The sequence below is a fragment of the Corticium candelabrum genome, chromosome 1 (genome assembly GCF_963422355.1).
Source record: "Corticium candelabrum chromosome 1, ooCorCand1.1, whole genome shotgun sequence".
NCBI classification, from domain to species: Eukaryota; Metazoa; Porifera; class Homoscleromorpha; order Homosclerophorida; family Plakinidae; genus Corticium; species Corticium candelabrum.
This window is the reverse complement of record NC_085085.1, coordinates 2,499,598-2,518,432: the sequence shown is the minus strand read 5'-3', so window position 1 is coordinate 2,518,432 and position 18,835 is coordinate 2,499,598. Positions and strand designations below refer to the sequence as shown.

At 39.9% G+C, this 18,835-nt stretch overlaps 2 protein-coding genes across 8 annotated transcripts; both read left to right on the top strand.

The window, feature by feature from the left end:
* The first annotated feature begins 111 nt into the window (after window positions 1-111).
* Window positions 112-12,435, top strand: LOC134182386 (uncharacterized). 5 transcript variants are annotated; one of them, XM_062649808.1, is made up of 21 exons: window positions 647-769; window positions 832-930; window positions 1,902-1,955; window positions 2,819-2,944; window positions 3,023-3,148; window positions 3,494-3,619; window positions 4,804-4,929; window positions 5,057-5,182; window positions 5,315-5,440; window positions 5,506-5,631; window positions 5,685-5,813; window positions 5,870-5,977; window positions 6,043-6,089; window positions 7,031-7,067; window positions 7,122-8,258; window positions 8,324-8,400; window positions 8,963-9,116; window positions 9,174-9,332; window positions 9,657-9,709; window positions 9,791-10,033; window positions 12,315-12,435. In XM_062649808.1, exons 3-20 carry the CDS (start codon window positions 1,931-1,933, stop codon window positions 10,016-10,018), a joined length of 3,036 nt encoding a protein of 1,011 aa, XP_062505792.1. In that variant the 5' UTR covers window positions 647-769; window positions 832-930; window positions 1,902-1,930; the 3' UTR covers window positions 10,019-10,033; window positions 12,315-12,435. The 5 variants fall into 5 exon arrangements, with proteins under 5 accessions (XP_062505778.1, XP_062505792.1, XP_062505785.1 ...); XM_062649801.1 differs by having other exon boundaries at window positions 9,791-10,062; window positions 12,315-12,407; XM_062649787.1 differs by lacking the exon at window positions 12,315-12,435 and having other exon boundaries at window positions 9,791-10,176.
* A 2,018-nt stretch (window positions 12,436-14,453) lies between these two features.
* On the top strand, window positions 14,454-18,582 carry LOC134182421 (uncharacterized). Of its 3 annotated transcripts, XM_062649832.1 has the most exons (11): window positions 14,454-14,580; window positions 14,637-14,764; window positions 14,825-14,911; window positions 14,985-15,031; window positions 15,588-15,624; window positions 15,680-16,828; window positions 16,889-16,965; window positions 17,328-17,478; window positions 17,533-17,712; window positions 18,029-18,081; window positions 18,168-18,582. In XM_062649832.1, the coding sequence occupies exons 2-11, from the start codon at window positions 14,647-14,649 to the stop codon at window positions 18,420-18,422; spliced, it is 2,154 nt and encodes a 717-aa protein (XP_062505816.1). In that variant the 5' UTR covers window positions 14,454-14,580; window positions 14,637-14,646; the 3' UTR covers window positions 18,423-18,582. The 3 variants fall into 3 exon arrangements, with proteins under 3 accessions (XP_062505816.1, XP_062505809.1, XP_062505822.1); XM_062649825.1 differs by having other exon boundaries at window positions 14,511-14,764; XM_062649838.1 differs by having other exon boundaries at window positions 14,511-14,764; window positions 17,328-17,491; window positions 17,552-17,712.
* The last annotated feature ends 253 nt before the right edge of the window (window positions 18,583-18,835 follow it).

Sequence of the window (18,835 nt, the reverse complement as noted above, 5' to 3'; positions counted from 1 at the left end):
CTCCGTCCCTCATTCTGACTTCCTTTCTGGGTGACTTTAGAGGGTGGAGCTGTTCTTGTTAATTAATTAATTCATTAATTAAGCATTTGCGCATACGCAGTCCATTACCGACGACTACGCGGGAAGTCGGCTTTGTTTCTTGGAGGACGTCACGTCTACTTGCAACATTACTGTAAGGTAAGTAATTGATGTGGTTATCTTAGACAGCTTTTCCACACAAAATCCAGGCGGTAACGTCTACTTCTACATCTCGACTTAGCTAGGTATTCGACTAGCGTCATTAGCCCATCTAATAAATTTGTTCCCGCAATGTGGCAGCTTTGTACCTTCGTTTGCAAGACGATTTTTATGACGAGCTTATGCTAGGCCACGCCCATTTCTCTTTATTTGTTTACCTAGATATCTAAGTTTTCTTTTTCCATAGAAAATTCGTTAGCGAAGAAAAATAGGACTTGGTTAGGGGAGTCCAATTTGGCAAATAGAGTGAGTGAGCTGGTATTAAAATAATTTTCCTTGAATTGTTTTTGACTTCAAGAGGGCGGGGCAACCTTTACAGAGTTGACATGGAAATGAGCATGCGCTGATTTCGTGTTCCTTTCGCAGTACTGAACGGAGCTTTTCGTGTAAGAATTCAATAGGCAGATGCAGGTGGCACCTCGTCCTACCTTCTCGAGTCCTCGCAAGTCATCTATACTTTTTCACTTGTCGTCTGTGCGGACTCAATTGACGGATTGTTGTCGGCGTGATCTCCATTCTTATTCTTCAATTGGTAAAAGCGTCGGGATCACAAATGGCAGATCAATTTTTGCAGCGTTATCTACTTCTGCGTAGGGTGTGAATTTTTATTATTGCCTCTCTGCTAGTCCAGTCTCAGGATTGCCAAATGGTCACTCCAAGCAAAAATATTGTTGCTCCAGACAAAGAGAAGTGGTAATTAATTATTATATAAATGAATATGTTAATTATTAGTTTGATGTAATTTGCAGAGCTTAACTTTTTGTTGAGAAATATCACAATTATCAAATTAAATATTTTGACGAGAGACATGTGGTAAATCTCAACACTAGATAATTGACCAAGAGTTCGTGCAAAGACAGTGTGCAAAATTCATGCAATAAAACATTTGAGGTAGTGTGTCAGCAGGACTGTGGAAGGCTTTGTCACACTCTTGAAAATTAATATATACATACATATATATACAGTGAAGTAGCAAAACTAGAACTGCTACTTCACCAACTCTCGCTCCACACTTTGTCTAGGCAACGTGTTGTTAGAGATGCAGCAGGGCATTGATCATCTGGGTCAAGCTAATGTTGTTGCGTTGATTGCTGGCAAGAGAATGAGACATACTTAATTAAAAGACACTGACTAAGATCATTTATCCAGTTTGTAGCAGCTAGGGTACAGATGTATTTGGAAATTTGACCTGTACCTATAGTCTACAATAATTTTAAGAAAATTAAAAGCTAACCACATAACATAATTATTTAAAAGTAATATTAATATCAACAGTTGTGGATCGAAACTGTGTTTTGGGGTCACAATTTGTGCATATTTGTTGAATTCTACCAGCAACTCTAACCCTTCTCACAGTTGTGTGACAGCGATTTGTGGGAAATTTTGGCAACTAATGTTGTGCTTTGCAAATAACTGTATGAGCGGAATTCGGCTGAAACATATTGCAAGGACTTTAATATCTAGATGTGTAAGTACCAGCACTGTTGCTATATGATAATACAAGACTTTTATCAACAAGTGCCTGGAACTGCTTTGACAAAGATCACAGTTAGTGATGGAAACCTCAGTGCTAGCTAGTCCCCATCGGTTGGAGTGTCACTTAAGTGTATATTGTACACAGCTGCTTCAAAACCTCTGTGTTGACTTCATGTTTCCATTTATAGCTGGAAGTAGAAGCCAATCTTGATGACATATGGATCATAAACAAGAGATCATAAGTAAGCAGCATGTGCCATATGATTGAGTATGTTTGGATTATTGAAATAATTGTAATTCGCAGAATAGGCAGCACAATTTGTATGAATTACACGCTATAATCGGTATACACGAAGATCTAGACACCAACAGTTTTGTCCGATCTGTTCATGCTGCATGTTGGTATCTCAATTACAACAAAACAGGCAGTGTCTGTGGCTTGTAAGTTTTTTTTTTGTCTTGATGACCGAGCCTGACAAGAAGGGGCCAAGTAGATGGTTTGCTGTTTTTAAGTGCTTGGTTTAGTTAAAGCCACTGTTTGTTGATTCATAGTTTCTCATCAGCACCAGCGTGGAAAAATATGCCCCCCGCATGAAATCTCCATTACGCATGCGCGATATCATTGATACACAAGTAACTTAACTGTACGGGTTGATCAACTTTTGTGGGAATTGTTTGACAGCATAGAAGGCTATCCTTCAGTAGAGGATTTACTACTAGTATGAAACAGTCTGCAATGTTTGATTTATTGTTATGGTATTGAACAAGTTATTCTTGATATTTCAATTAATTCTCATTGTCTTGAACAGCTGCAGGCGATTCTGTGCAGTACTTATAAGAAGTATGAGAAAAATAATGGCATATAATGGCCACCCACATCATTTAAGATATGAACTTCTAATGAGAATCAACAAATAGTGCCCTAACAGTGCATGTGACATGATGATGGTCATTTTTGCTTAATTAATGTACAAACATATGCAGTTTGTCATGCATGCACATTGGACATGAAATTTACACTCAAACAGTTAATTTCGATTGTTATTGTTCAGAACCAGAATGTGTTTATATGTGTGACACTGACTGCTATGATCATGTTTGGCAGTTCTAAACAAGAAAGCAAAAAAGCGTCTAGAGGAGGGACATTATGGTGAAGCCGTTAAGATTTGGAAGTATGTCAAGGGACTTGCCGAACAACATCTTGATATGGAAGACAAACAGAGACTTGCCAGTGAGAATGTTGTTTTGATTGAAATATTTTAGAGATTCTATATATGGTAACGTGTCTTGGCTCTGATCTACTTTCCAGTTCTTACTAATTTGGGAGATGCATACTTATCCAGTGGAGAGTATGAGAGCGCTCAGCCTATCTTAGAACAAGCTCTCAGCATAGAAAGGAGACAGTTACAAGAAGATCATCTCCCACTAGCCTCAAGTGAGTTGTAATGTAGCATGCAACACTTGCTTGACTTAAGGTTAAAGGTTGCGTTCTTTGAGTGATGTCTAGTAAATTGAATAATAGTCTACTAGTGGTCTGTTTCTACAGGGCCAGACTTTCAGACACTTTGTATATGGTTATATATGTCTGAATTAAATGTTTGAGAGTATATCAAATAATGTGATGTGCATTTGAATGTATATGGTGTGTTCTAGCCTCGTATCAGACCCTATCGTGCTGCTGTGCTTGGTTCCTTCTCCAGCATTGTAACTGAGTACTGCAGCACAAGAGGATCTGGTACGAGGCCAGTGTTCTGTGTGACTGATATTTTGCTTGTTTTAGTTTTGTTTTCTCTTGCACGCTGCTACTTTGTTCAATCAAACTACATCAATGCGATAGAATTGTTGAAGGAGTGCCTGATGATACGTCAGATACAGCTGCCACCTTATCATGTTGCAGTGGCAGGGAGTGAGTATATTTGACTAGATGTTATTTTCTATTTTGACCAGCTTGGTATGTTTGTCATGTTGTTCTTGTGTTTGTCCTGTTGTTCTCGTACTTGGCTGCACGCACTTTAGTACTTATCAAGGGTGGCCAACTGGTGCTATATACACACACACACACACATATATATATATATATATATATATATATATATATATATATATATATATGGTGCCACCAGAGGGTGGTTTTGGGCAAGGCACCAAGCAAGCAAAGGTTTGGCACCACAGCTTAAAGCTACTTAAGCAGATGTCGACGTCACGACTGTGACTGAAAGGCAGTGATGCATGCATGTATGTATTATGATAACTTATGTACAGGAGTATGTATGTTAGGTAGGTAGGTGGGTAGCCTCAAGCCAGTCTCGTGTAGGTGTGTCCACATGGGTGTGTCATTTCTGTTGGGCACCAGGATGCGTTCCTGGTGCCACATCAAGGCACCAGCCTTATCCGAACTGGGTCACGGCTTCTTATCTAATTTCACTTTGTTTTTCACTTTATCATGTGTTGCATGATGACATGTTAATACTACATTGGGGAATAGTAGAAACGTTTTCAAGACTAAATTAGAATTGATGGAAGTAGAACTGACCGTATTAGAATTGGACGGAATGCATTTGTTGGTTGCACTGCATGCAATGCAATACGTACATTGCAGGAGTGGATCCAGAACTTGCAGGAGTGGATCCAGAACTTGCAATAGGGTTCTTCTTGTCTAGCCACTCCTATTTCTGACATTTGAGAAAGGTGATCCAAGTAATTTCTGTAGCATTGAAACTCGTTTGCTTAAGAGATTAATTGACAACACCAAACGCTGCTGGACATTAGTCCACATGATTATGTTGTACAGTCTTTCAGATATGATTATCAGTGACATTGGTAGGCTCTTTAAGCTTAGCTGAGTGTACTCTAAGCATTTGGTGACGGCTGGCTGAAGGGTTGACTGGCTGGTTGCGAGCCAGTACCAGGTGGGCCACCCCATAGATTTGTGCCTGCATTGTGTGTTTCAGTCAATGAAGAAAACGATTTAACTTATTGTGCTTTTCTGCATTAAACATATTAGACGTTCATCTGATTGATTGTTGTCTTGTATCTCAGCTATGAAGAAAGTGTTTTGTGTTAATTCACTTTTGCTTTGCTGTAATTCAGCTATGAATGCACTTGGTGACTGTTTTAAGAGACTGGGGAAACTGTCTGATGCTGAAAGGCTATTACAAGGTTCACTTGCCATTATGAAAGTTGCTCTTCCAGGAGATCACCTCGAAGTTGCATCTAGTAGGTGACATTATCTGATAATGAGAAGGCGCCTTACTCTTTCTACTGATCAGATCTACAATACTTTATTCAGCTCATACTGATTCAGTGTGTTACTTTATTAACAAATGTGTTTGTTTTTAATTAGCTCAGTACACTCTTGCTCAGTGTTTGGCCTTACGAGGTAGGCTAGTTGAAGCTATCGAGTTGTTGAGAAATTGTGTTAGAATTCGTAAAATGCTTCTTACTCCTCAGCATCCTAAAGTGGCAACAAGTTAGTTTTTTGTCTCTATTTTGTCATTAACTTTATGTGTGTTGTGAGCATGAAAATTATATGGATACTGATTTGCACATGTTAAACACTGCAGTATGTAACAGCCATAATAATCATATGTTGCTGTTTTAGATGTTAGTCAACTGGGATACTATTTAATGAGAGTCGGAAATTTGGAAGAAAGCGAAAAGTGCCTTAGAGAAGCTCTTGACATTCAGCGACATGCCTTACATGACAAGCATCCTTCTACAGCAATAAGTGCCTTTTGTTCTTCGTAATGCCAATTACTGTGTTTGTAAATCGATCTGTTCTGATTTTGCCAGCTTTACAATGGTTGGGAGAGTACCTCATGACAACGGGACAGAACAATGAAGCAGGAAAGGTTCTTTCCGAAGCTGTCGATATTAGAGAAACATCTCTCAGTCAAGATCACCCCACAAAAATTGATTGTGAGAAGTGCTATTTCTACTTCAATTTTTACAGCTCATTTTTACATTTTTAGCATTGATTTTATGGTCACGTTGCCTTATGAATATCACTGACTACACACGTGCTGAGCGTGCGGCACTGGAAGCTCTTCGAATCATCGACATTAGCGAGCTGCCCAGCAACAGAATTCAGAAATCAGAAGGTTTGGTTGTTAGAGTGGACATTTGATATAGGCATTATCATCAAGATTTGTTACAGTAATGCGATTACTGAGGCAACTTGCTGACTTCCAACAGTCACAGTCTGGTCACACAGTTACTCCTGAACAAGACAGGGAGCAAGTGAAAGAAGCTGAACAGCCAGAGGGTGAGAAAACCATTGGACTTGTAAACATGCACCTGGTGTACTATCTTGTATTATGTAATTGCCAGGAAGTGAGTATGCATTCAACAGTGAAAAGGCATCAATCGAGCAGCAGGTATATATTCTAAGAGTTGTAATGGTTGTGGTTTAAATGGCATTTTTTGATTTACCATGTGGCTGCCTTTTGTGTTTTTATATTAATTGTCTCTAAGCTTTACTTGTTATTCTTGTTTTATTGTGTTGTCAATTATGCTCTAGTGTCCAGCCGGTCGTCTCCCCCAGGAGGAGAAAGACCGGTTGGAGACATTTGCCACTCAAAGAAACCGCTGACGCTCTAACTTTCTTTTCCCTGGGGGAGACAACCGGCTGGACACTTGAGCGTAGGCCGTGTTTCCACTAGCTGCACCTTAAACTAGTTTGGCTTAAACACGTTTAGAAACTAAACCAGTTCAAGAAAGCGACTGTTTCCACTAGGAACTTGCACATCCGGGATGTGCAAGACAAACCTAGTATTCGTCGAGCAAGGCTTGTTTTAAAGTATTGGGCCACTCTGTTGCCGAATTGTAGAAATTTGCATGATGATGACCAAGGACACCGTTTTTTCTCAATCTCTCCATAGCTACTGATTTCTCTCTTTTAGTTAACGATTCTTACATCTTTTAAGGCAATCCTATACCAACAAAATAGCCAATATCATCGAAACAGCATTGTTAGAAGCCATCTAAAACGCATGCTATTGTCATGTGACTGTTAAATCTAAACCACTTTTGCTAAACTACTTCTGAAACATGTTTAGCAAATGCTGTTTAGGTTTACATTTAAACAGGTTTAAACAGTTTAAACTTAAACAGATTTAAACATGTGTAAGCCGTAGTTTAAACACGCCCCTAGTTGTCAATTGGCTGTGTCTTAATGTGAGTCAATTGTCTTGTTTTTTATTGTTTGCTTTGTAATAGTCACAAGGGACTGTAGTGTTAAAATAGTTTACAGAGTATTCGACTGAGTGTAATTTCTGTATTATCGGACAATATCCTCTCATCTGTCGTTTCTGTCTAGGGTCATGAACAATCTGATCAACCTTTACCTGCACTGGGTACAATATGCTGCATCTAATCAATGATCTAGTGGTTTCATGTTGGTGTTATAGGACGTCTCTCCATTTCTGATTTCTTGCATCCATTATGGATTGGTGGTACATTGGAATTGCTACGGATTGGTAGCAGTGATGGCTTGTCATGCCACCAGACTGTTGACAGTGAGGGAGGGCAACTGATTGCTGGCAGTGTCTGCATTACTGTTCCACAGGGTGCTGTCGAATCACCAACACAATTCTCCATTCACTCATTCATTCATGATAAGTATATGCCTCCCATCTCTACTAGTGGCGACCAAGTGGCCAGTCCAGTCGTTTGTCTCGGTCCTCACAATGTGTCATTTAGCAAACCAATCAATGTGCGCATCAATATCATAGCTGATGGGACTTCACCAGGCTGGTTGTTTACTCTAATGAGAAGTGAATCATCTCTTGATGAAACAGAGCGAATATGGCATGGTGTGGTAGAGTATTTTACTGATACTCAGAAAGTGAAGTCACATATCCCATTTAATGCTAAGAGTTGGTCGTTTGAAGTGAGCAAGTTAAGTTGGTGGACGTGGATCGCTCGTTTCATCAAGAACCCAACTATTCCATTCAGAAGAAAGATGGGATGTGTAGTTCTGGGTCGATGTCTTAGTCATTTGTCTTGCAAATGGTCACTGTCAGTCCATATGTTCAATTCCTATGAAGAAATTGGGCAAGAAATCATTAAGAGCCATCAAGCACATGAAACGCTGCCTACTGCTCAGCTGTGTCCTGTGACAGAATTCATAGTTCGCAAGGAAGGGCATGTGGTCATCACACCTCAACATGGCTCAGAGTGGTCGTTGTGTCGAGGCAATGCAAAAGTACAGTATCCAACCGAATATCTATGGAGTAAAGCATTTAATCATGATCACTGCTTCACATTTGTGGTTGAAGCAAATGGTTCTCACCCTGATAGTCTAGATGTTCCTATTCACGTTGAGTACATTAGACAAGGCGAAGTGAAATTGTGCGAAACCCTGTATGCAGTTTCCAAGCTTCCTAGGACAATCGATCTTGCAAGTCCCAGTATACCTTCCAACTTTCCATCTCGATCAAATGAGGAACAACAATTGTTTTATTTTTGCAGTAAAGAGGGTTTACATTCTTCTGGTCCTGCATCTTTGTCAGCAGCTCCAAACAGAAATGGTGCTCTATCACAAGGTTTGTTTTGTGCAGACTTGATTATTGGTGTATAGTCTTGTACAACAATGTGCATATATCTTTAGGATTACTAATCCATCAATTTGCAAATGTGCATACAGTCAGGCAATGTGTTGTCAATCCTAGCTATAGTAGAGCTCAAGTAAGTTTGTTGCTCGATCAATATCTATTAATGTATTGTAGTGAATTTAATTTTGGGTTCTTACACTCATAGTATTAATTAATCATGAACATATGACGACAGACTCAAACTTGTTTGATTTGTAGTATATTTATGTAATGCAGTGATTGCCTCCGTACAATGTATGAATGAGCTTGTTAATTTGAAAGACTCTGCTCTTTAATTACTTGTCAACTAAATTAGTGTGTCTAAACAGGGATAGTATCATCTTGTTAATTTAATGTTATATTTTGGAAGTTGCCAAATGTTGGAGCCAGCCTGCATCAGATTCACTGACAACAAATACTCTCAGCAGTAAGATATGGCTGACACTTGATTTAAGTTTAGCACCAGAGAAGTTGACAGACAAGATATTTGTTATCAACACAACTTTAATATTGCCACCTTTTCAATGTTTTGTAGATCTTAGAAGGCATAAGAGCATGTATGACTACTTAGTAATTAAGAGAAATTTTGGGCTCTTGTACAGATCGAGTTGCTGCCGCTTTTATATTCTTCATTTCTGTTATTGTATGTTTTTCAGGAACAAACCCCTTTGAAAATTTCTCTTCCTATTGGAAGTGAAGTTGATCCTTCAACAGATTGTACTCTTCGATACTTAGATCCTACCGATCAGACAGTGAGAGAAGTGCATGGACAAATTGTGGATAGTCGGACAGTAGAGACTATCACTCCTGGTAAACTACAAGTGTTTGTGACAACATCATATTAAATTGATCGTTAGTTGTCTTCAGCTTGGCCACGTGCTGATAGAGTAGAGGTTGTTGTGTTGTCTTCTGATGGTCAAAGTCCCTTGAAATATCTTGTACATGACTTTGTTGACACACCTTCAGCAGAGTTGAAACGTGACGATGACAGCACTGCAGCAGCAGCAAGCCAAGAAGCATACAATGGTATGATTTATTTATTTCTGAAAGTGGTTGAACGAAACTTGTATATTTGGAAAGAATCGTTCATCTGAAATGACAAAATTATGGAAGTGCACTGAATTTGGAGCTGTATGCATATACTCTTTTTTGTTTAAATGATTTGTTGCCCTTTCAAGTGTTTATTGCCTGAAGTGTATTTTAATTAAACTGGAAATGAGTACAGTAATCTCAGTGTTGCTCAGTGCATGCAAGCAAATCATTTGACTGCAAAGGTGTTGGTTGTTTTTAGTTGTTATGTGCTACCAGTTTCGTACATCATTAATTGGAATGTGATTTGCTTACTTCCAGCGTGTGATAAATTGGATCTAAACTCAATTGTATCAGACAAGCAAGTTTTCAAGGTAAATGCGGTCAGAATCTGCTCAATTTGTCTGATTCTTATGTTCATATGAATGTATTATGATTTCGATTGTGTGTTATAGGTTGGCAAAGCTGTCAGAAGTTATTGGCGTGACATTGGTATTCACCTTGAAGTGGGCATGGGAGAATTGTCTGACTGTGAAGAATGTTACTCTCGAAATGAAGATCGTTGTATGCGTGTCATGGAGCTATGGAGGAATAAGGTGAACAAACCAACGATTGAAATTCTCCTGGATGCATGCAGACAAGCAGGCGCTGGTGGAGCAGCAGAGAGAGCATTGAAGAATTAAGACAAAACATCAAAAGTAAAGTTGGATAGCACGGTAGTTACAGTGTGAGTTAAATTTTGTATTAGAAATGTTTTCAATGTTTTTTATAAACTATTGTCAATGACTTTCTACTTGTTTCTAAGTTTCATATTTAGTACATTTTATATCAAGGCTATAAATAGGTGATGCTGTTGTTGACTACAGTACTTCGTGGTACATGTGAGAATGGAATGTCAGTGGCCACTGGCACAGGAGAAGGGTAACTGAAGCTCTATGATAAATCAGGGGAATGCTCAGTCTTTCCATTTTGTATAAAACTGCAGTATGCTGCAGTTACTCTTTCATGCTCTACATTGTAAAGGGCATACAAAACCGTTTACAATAACAGCTAAGACAAAGACCCCAATTGTGTATTCTTTCATATCAACAAGGACCCCACAGCAAGAAGAAATTGAGTGACAACTGAGTATGCCGGTAAAAAGACTGGGCTCATCAAGTACTGTTAATGGCTACGTACATATACAGTATGTTAGTTATACAATGAGCTCTTCAAGTAGTGTTGACGGCCACGTACTATGCATGGTAGTAAAATGTTTTTGTCTTGATTAAAAATCGTTGATCTGTGCAAATCCTAGTCAACATCAGCAAGCAAAAACGCTATGGAAAACATGCAGTAGACTAGTGAGTCTACACCTTGAAATAGGTACAACCAGTACAGAGTCAGATGCGGATACAAGATGGGACACCAGGGTCATGTGCCCCTCCCGGCAGTGTAAGACTCCAATTTGACTCTTTACATACCTGAATGCAATTGTTCTAGTTCAGTGGTAGAAGGACCTTAGGTATATATGTAGCCATGTTCTGGTCTGTCAAGAACCAACCAGGTGAGCTGACTGTGGCTCAGTGAGGAAGTTATGTGATGACATGGTCTGGTCTGTGAGAAATTATCCTGGACAGGTATATAAGTATCAAATTCCCCTCTTCCCCCTACAAAATGCCCTGTATCCATGTTTCTGTAAAAATGTATTACCTCGGGGGGGGTTTCCATTTACTATAGGGGTTACCGTAGATATAGGGATTACTGAGGGGTTATTTACTATAGAGGTGTTACCGTATATGGTCTTGGCTGCTGCTTCAGTCATTTGTCTGGACTTTTGTGTCGCTCATTGATTCCCTACCATCGATACAATAACTAAAGCCGTGAACAGTCATGTAGGTATGTCCGATCAAAGCAAAATTGTGGTCGGTTATGAACACCAGTTGATCGGTCAATGACCGATGACCAACCATTATATTCCACCAGGAGCATATGCTCCTGATTCCACTCTGTAACTCAACAACAGCATCATGTCTTATTTGTGTTACAGTGGACTTGGTTATTGAAATGCCTGCATAGTGTTACCTTATGCTATCAGTAATGTCTGCCGGGCAAGAATTTGTTTTGAGTGACTTTTTTCTGAGCAAACAACAGCGATCCTCTACACCAACAAGAATTAACACAATAAGGCATGCTTGGATTGCAGTACAAGAAAGCAGCATGAGAAAACCATTTGGGATGCTGACATGAAGAGAATGACAGTTTTCAAGCAGACAAGTTGTTTATCTAAATGCTCGACTTTACTGTAGACTAAATTGCTACTGCTAGTAAATTAGACTGTACGTTACGTACTGTCTCGTTTCCTTTGCTTAGGGTGAGTAAATTTGCAAAGAATATTTTTGTCACAGGCAATAACAAAGCAAATGCATTTTATGTGACAACTTCAGGAGGGAGTGGAAGCTGTGATGTACGATTGTCTAATGTATACAAAATTTCAAATGATTGTGTGGGTGGAGAGATCAAGCTGTAATTATGAGTAACAACAATGTTGTCACCATTGTGTAGTAAGCTCGTTAGCTGTCATTGTCTTTATGAGTACATGCTACTATGTTATGCAGTTCAGAGCAGTTGGAAAGCTGTGTCACACTCAAATAGACTTTCTAGATTTTGGATGCATCATCAACACATGGTCTGAAATATTAAACTGACACTACGCCTGACGTTTGAAAGTCTGAAATCAACTGACCGATAAAGAGTGGATGTGTATCTAGTCAGTTGTATTATTAAAATGTTACCAACTAATCTAAGTTTATGTCTGAATTGATATCTGAATTATGCTCACGATGGAAGATGTACAATATTTGAATGAAAATACAAATAAACAATAAAAATAAAACATAATAAAAAATAGTAATAATTAAAAAATTGTAAATAAGAAATTGAAGTAAAATATTGTTGTGATTTCTGTGTGACTGACGATTTGCTTGTTTGTTTGTACAGTTTTATTTGCTTTTGCACAATGCTACTTTTGTCAAGCCAATTACTCTGATGCGATAGCATTGTTGGAAGAGTGTCTAACAATACGGCAGAAACATCCCAATAACGAGGTCGCAGCGGCAAGAAGTAAGCACATTGTTTGAACAACTGTTGTTTTTGAAGGGTCTACACATATCTGAACAGGCGTTATTTGTTTATTTTGATCCGCAGTGTTCTGCCCAGGATTTGCAGAGTGGTGGTCGAGTATTGGCTGCATTAATTAAAGGGCTTGGTTAATTTCAGGGCTTTGTGTGCATGATCTATAGCCTCGTCCCCAGGCCAGAGCCATATATACGACTCTGCTCCAGGCGTTCGCCTCACTCCTCTGTGCAGCGCTCGCACATGACTAGGCTGTCAGATTGTATCATAACAGGGCCGGCCTGCGGCCGTGTCACCATGTGAACAAAGTGCTCACGTTTCAACAAACTGCTAACCTTCCAATGCTCATCTGCGTGGAGCAAGTATAACACTTGCTAAAATGTATAGTGGTGGTCAGAACATGTGGAGTGATGGTCAGTGTTTGTTGAGTCGGGCCCGACCACCTCCGACAGAACCCTGGATCGGTGCTTGTCTTGTTGCGCTTGTTGTGTTGTTGTTGTCTTGTATGCACTCGAGTACATATTCACTTTGTTTCCACATTGCGTTTGTATTCAAAGTTGCTGTCTTTAGAGTTCACTTGTGCTGTCTGTCTTTGTCAGTCTTGCCCTTTTCTCTGTTAGATACCGCACCACCTTGACAAGCCATCTACAGTTTTGCTCTTGCTTCAATTGCGCATGCGCAACATCTCCTAGCATGCCTTGCATTTACGCGAATCAATAAATGTCATACATTGAGAGTTGGCTGGGGGTTCACGTTTGCAGCTCTGAAACGTCATTAATGACGTCACTATACACGTGATTTAACAATTATGTCATCTCGTATGTATGTATGTAGACTCACTTAAATTAAACAAATTACAAGAGATTGCAAATTTATGAGACGAATCTCTCAGAGGACACTTTGCAAACAACATTGACCGAACTATTTTTAGTGTCACAAATGTTTTTACTGGCTCAAAGTTGTTTAAAAGCAGAGCCTTCTAGATGTCATTGTTCACCCTCGAGTGCCCAGTAGTGACTCTTTTCTATTACCCAACGACGTCTCAAAGAATACTCACACAAGACTTGAGTCATTATCCAATTACTAAATATTCTTAATTTAAGCCATATAGTTGTATAGCATACGGCATATAATGTGATTACGTGACGTCATCTACTAATGCCCGGGTGGGTCACATGCGAACAATGGCATGTATGTGCCTGAATAATCCATTATGATCTGAAATTGAACTGGCATGGCATGATTTATGGGGCTAGTTCAACATGGCAAGGAGTTACCTCGGTATGTGTCTACACAATGTCATGTAACTTTCATTCTGGTTTTAGCTATGACTGCGCTTGGCGACTGTTTTAAGAGACAAAGGAAACTGTCTGATGCTGAGAGGTTATTACGAGGTTCTCTTGAAATTATGAAAGTCGTTCTTCCAGAAGATCATCTCGAAGTTGCAAACAGTATGTGTGTATTGTATTAGCAGGTGCTATCTCAGTCTTCCTATTGAAACAACCTTATTCACCTCACAGTCTGTTGTCAGTAATAGCAACATCATTTATGTAACGTTTAGGTCAGTATACGCTTGCTCAATGTTTGGCCTTGCAAGGCAGGCAAATGGAATCTGTCAAGCTGTTGAAAAATTGCGTCAGAATTTATAGAATGCTTCTCAATCCACTGCATCCCAGTGTGGCAACAGGTTAGTTTCTTTACTCTATGTTTCTGGGCATTTGCATTATGTCAGTTGTGGTCGTCTGAATAAAACTTGAGAGTCAATTGAACGTGTTGAATGCTGCAGTATGAATCACATCTTCTTGTTTTCAGCTGTTGGCCAACTGGGGTATTATTTGATGGAAGCGGGACATCTTGAAGAAAGTGAAACATGTCTTAGAGAAGCTCTTCGCATACAGAGAGGTTCGTTGCAGGTCAAGCATCCTCATACAGCATTGAGTGCGTCCAAATTCGTTACAATGCCAATTGCCATATCTGTGAAATTAAATCTGTTTATTTCCTGCAGCTTTGCAATGGTTGGGAGATTACCTCATGAGAAGAGGAAAGAATGTCGACGGAGAGAAGCTGCTCTCTGAAGCTGTCAATATCCAAGCAGCCTCACTCAGTCTAGATCACCCAAATAGAATTGATAGTCAGGAGAACTTCATTTTTGCTTGCATTCTTACATCTTGTTTTCTGTGCTTGTAGCATTAATTTTATGGTCACGCTGTCTTTTGAATATTGCCGATTACACACGTGCCCAGCTGCTGCAGTTGAAGCTCTCCGAATCATTAATGTTCACAGCCTGCCTAGCGACAGCAGACAGAAATCAAATGGTTAGATGTTTGAGTGGCAAGCTGATATTATGATGATTGATGATTCAGTGTGTTTTACAGTAATGCTATTACTAAGGAGACTTAGTGCCTTCCAACAACCACTCATTAGAGCTATTCCGCAAGCAGGAGTTCAAAATATGAGAGATGGTAGCGAAAACCGTTCTGAGTTAGTAGCGTTTTGTCAGACACATCTGATTAGGTTGTATTATGTGATCAATAGAGAGAGAACATGCATTCAAGAGCAAAGAGGCATTAGTTGAGCATCAGGTCTAGATTGTTATCTTGTTGAGGTTTTATTGTGATTCTTTGATTTTTAATTGGCTCTTATCTTTAATGTGAGTCGACGGTCTTTTGTTGTCTGCATTTATTCAATGTTCATGTTCATAACCTGGGGAAATGATTTCAGTCTTGAGAGTTACTGTCACTTGACTGAGTATAAATCTTGTACGGTAAAGTACGACTCATCCAGACTGATTGGGACCGAATGGTGGCTTGATGAGTGATTTGTCCAGATAGCTGGTATGAAGCACTAACACGACAAATCACGACATGTGTAGTGTATTAGACTCGAGCCACTCAAGCATTGCCCTCGGATTCTCTCGCATCACGATGAGGGCGGAGCTAGACTGGGTCGAGTCTAAGAGTTATAGAAATCCACAATTATCATAGTAACAATGGGAAAGTTGCCTTTACTATTAGCCTTATTTATGTATACAAGAAGTCAGTGATTTTTGTCTGTGCTGTGGCAGGTATGAGCCATCGTGATAGTCTGTATGTCAGGATAAGTTATGCTTGACTGTTATTATCTATCTCGTCTGTGTAGGGTCGTGAACATTTGGATCAATCTTTACTGACACTAGGTGCGATATGCTGGATCTAATCAGTTGTGCTACTCATCTTACGTTTGTGTTACAGACAAACTTCACATTTCTGATCTTCCACATCCAGTGTGGGTCGGTGGCACATTGGAATTGCTACACATTGGTAGTGGTGATGGCTTGTCATTTTGCCAGACTATTGGCAGTGAAGGGGGACAACTGACTGCTGGCAGTGTCAACATGACTGTTCCACCGGGTGCTGTTCAATCACCAACGCTATTCTTGATTCATTCGTTTATTCATAATAAGTATATGCCACCTGTGTCTGCTAGTGGTGACCAAGTAGTCAGTCCAGTTGTTTTTCTTGGTCCTCACGATGTGTCATTTAGTAAACCAATCAATGTGCGTATCAACAGCATAGCTGATGTGACTTCACCAGGCTGGTTGTTAACACTGATGAGAAGTGAATCGACTCTTGATGAGACAAAGCAAAGGTGCCATGGTGTGGTAGAGTATTCTACTGATACTCAGGAATTGAAGTCACATATCCCGTTTGATGCTAACAGTTGGTCATTTGAAGTGAGCAAGTTAAGTTGGTGGATGTGGATCGCTCGCTTCATCAAGAACCCAACTATTCCATTCAGAAGAAAGATGGGATGTGTAGTTCTGGGTCGAAGTCTTAGTCATTCTTCTTGCAAATGGTCACTGTCAGTCCATATGTTCAATTCCTATGAAGAAATCGGGCAAGAAATTATTAAGAGCCATCGAGCACATGAAACACTGCCTGCTGTTCAGCTCTGTCCTGTAACAGAATTCATAGTTCGCAAGGAAGGGCATGTGGTCATCACACCTCAACATGGTTCAGAGTGGTCGTTGTGTCGTAGGGATGTACAACTGCAGTGTCCTACCGAATATCTGTGGAGAAAAGCATTTAATCATGATCACTGCTTCACATTTGTGATCGAAGCAAATGATTCTCGTCCTGATAGTCTAGAAGTTCCTGTTCGAGTTGAATACATCAGACAAGGGCAAGTGGAGTCTTATGAAACACTGCAAGCAGTTTACAAACTACTCCACACAACTAGAGCTATTGATCTCCCAAGAACTAGTGTGCCTTCCAACTTTCCCTCTCCATCGCTTTCTGATGAGGAACAAGAGTCTTTCTATTTTTGTGGTACAGACGGTTTACATTCTTCTGGATCGGTATCTTCGCCAATGGCAGCAAGGGATGGTGCTTCATCACAAAGTTTGTTCTTGCAAACTTCGTTGTTGGTAGTTGTCACAGCAGTGTTTGTGTCACATTTAGGATCAATAGTCAAACAACCTGCTGATGTGCATACTGTCAGACAATGTGTTGTCAGTCCCAGCTATAGCAGAGCTCGAGTGAGTCTGTTCACTCAATTAATACATTACTTATTGTTAATGCAGTGTTGGGAGGTCATTTCATTATCTCAGTATTAATTACATTAGTAGTGGTGTTCTAATTTTAATGTCTTATTGTGGGCAATTGCCACATGGTTGGAGCCAGCCTGCATCATTGACAATGAAATATTTTCAGCGGCAAGATCACCCAACACATTGCAGAGATTCTACGTTCAGCAATCCGTTTGACAGTCAAGATAGTTGCACAGCTTTTTGCTTTGTGTGTTGATATTAGCACCACTTTACACTTGAGAGCATGGAATTAATGGAATTAATTCCTTGAGTTAATCACTGTTGATGTCATAGATTTTCTTATTTCTTAGGAGGGCACGCCTTTGCTGGTTCGTCTTCCTGTTGGAAGTGAGGTTCCTTCAACGGGTTGTATGTTCCGGTATATACATCCTACAGATCAGACAGTGACAGAAACTCGTGGAGAAAGGATCGATAGTCGGACAGTACAAACTATCACTCCTGGTCAGTTACGAAGGTTTGCAACAACGTCGTATGTTGATGGTTGTGTATATATAGCTTGGCCACATGCCGATAGAGTAGAGATGGCTATGCTGTCGTCTGATGGTCAAAGTCGCCTGGCATATCTTGTACACGACTTTGTTGACACGCCTGCAGCAGATCCAGAATCGCCACACACTTCTATGAAACGTGATGACGACAGTACTGTGGCAGTAGCAAGTCAAGGACCAAATAAGGGTATGAATGATTTATTACAAGAACTTGGTTCGAACTAAACCTACTCATCTAGGCATTCACTGTCACACCAAAGCCTTATCTTCTGCATACATACACACGTGGTCCACCACATGGCATAGTTACACATGATGAAACATTTGCAAGCAAATGTGGGCCTGGGGAAGAGGCTATTGTTTCAGTACCTGAAATTTAGTTTTAATGTGCATCACTCACTCAAATTAAGTATCATAACCTTAGTGTTGTTCGGTGTCTGCATGTGGATGACTGTGACTGTGACGTCATCGGTTGGTCTCAGTTATGATTTGTTTACTTGCAGAACGTGACGAATTGGATCTGCAGTCAATTGTATCAGACGTCCAGCTACTTGAGGTAAATGCAGTCAGAATTCAGATGTCAGATTCTCACAGATCGATGACAAGAATTACAGTAAACAAATCATGGATTGTGTGTTGCAGGTTGGCAAGGCTGTCAGAAGTCATTGGCACGAGATTGGCATTCGCCTTGGAGTAGACATGGAAGAATTGTCCGACTGTCGACATCGTTACCCTCAAGACAAAAATTGTATTGTACACATCTTCTCACTCTGGAAGAAACAAGTGAGCAAACCAACAACTGGAATCCTCTTGGAAGCGTGCAGACAAGCAGGCGTTGTTGGGGCGGCAGAGAGAGCGTTGAAGGACGCACAAAAGCAAAAGTCAAGTTGGATATAAATGGTGATAGAAATCTAATTTCTTGTTATATAACATTTCTACACGCTCGATGTTGTACATATACAAATGTTTTTAATGATTTCCTACTTGTTCCTAGTTCTGTGTATTGATTAATGCGACATTGAGAGTATACAAATATTTGTTACTTATTGAACCTGTAGTTTTATGTCTCAACTGTTCTGCAGCAAGAAACTTGAAAATCAGAGAGGCAGCATAAGTTACTTTGTTTACTAAAAAAATTCTTGTTTGCTAAAAAAAGTTTTTGGTGGGTCAACGGGTATGTATGTCAAGGGCACGACTGCATAAATCGATGGCATTTGGACATGTTGCCATGTAGTCTGGGGTCCATACTGTCGACACAAACAGTCGTTATCATGTACCTAGTAGTCATATGCTGCATACACAGAATGTTA

Bases quoted from the DNA above. Each gene is read 5' to 3' on its own strand.
- LOC134182386 (XM_062649808.1), top strand. From the start codon at position 1,931: ATGGATCATAAACAAGAGATCATAA. The intron at 3,149-3,493 runs GTGAGTTGTAAT...TGCTTGTTTTAG, and splicing joins TCATCTCCCACTAGCCTCAA to TTTTGTTTTCTCTTGCACGC. The intron at 5,183-5,314 runs GTTAGTTTTTTG...TTGCTGTTTTAG, and splicing joins GCATCCTAAAGTGGCAACAA to ATGTTAGTCAACTGGGATAC.
- LOC134182421 (XM_062649832.1), top strand. From the start codon at position 14,647: ATGGTCACGCTGTCTTTTGAATATTGCCGATTACACACGTGCCCAGCT. The intron at 14,912-14,984 runs GTAGCGAAAACC...TGTGATCAATAG, and splicing joins AGTTCAAAATATGAGAGATG to AGAGAGAACATGCATTCAAG. The intron at 18,082-18,167 runs GTAAATGCAGTC...TGTGTGTTGCAG, and splicing joins CAGACGTCCAGCTACTTGAG to GTTGGCAAGGCTGTCAGAAG.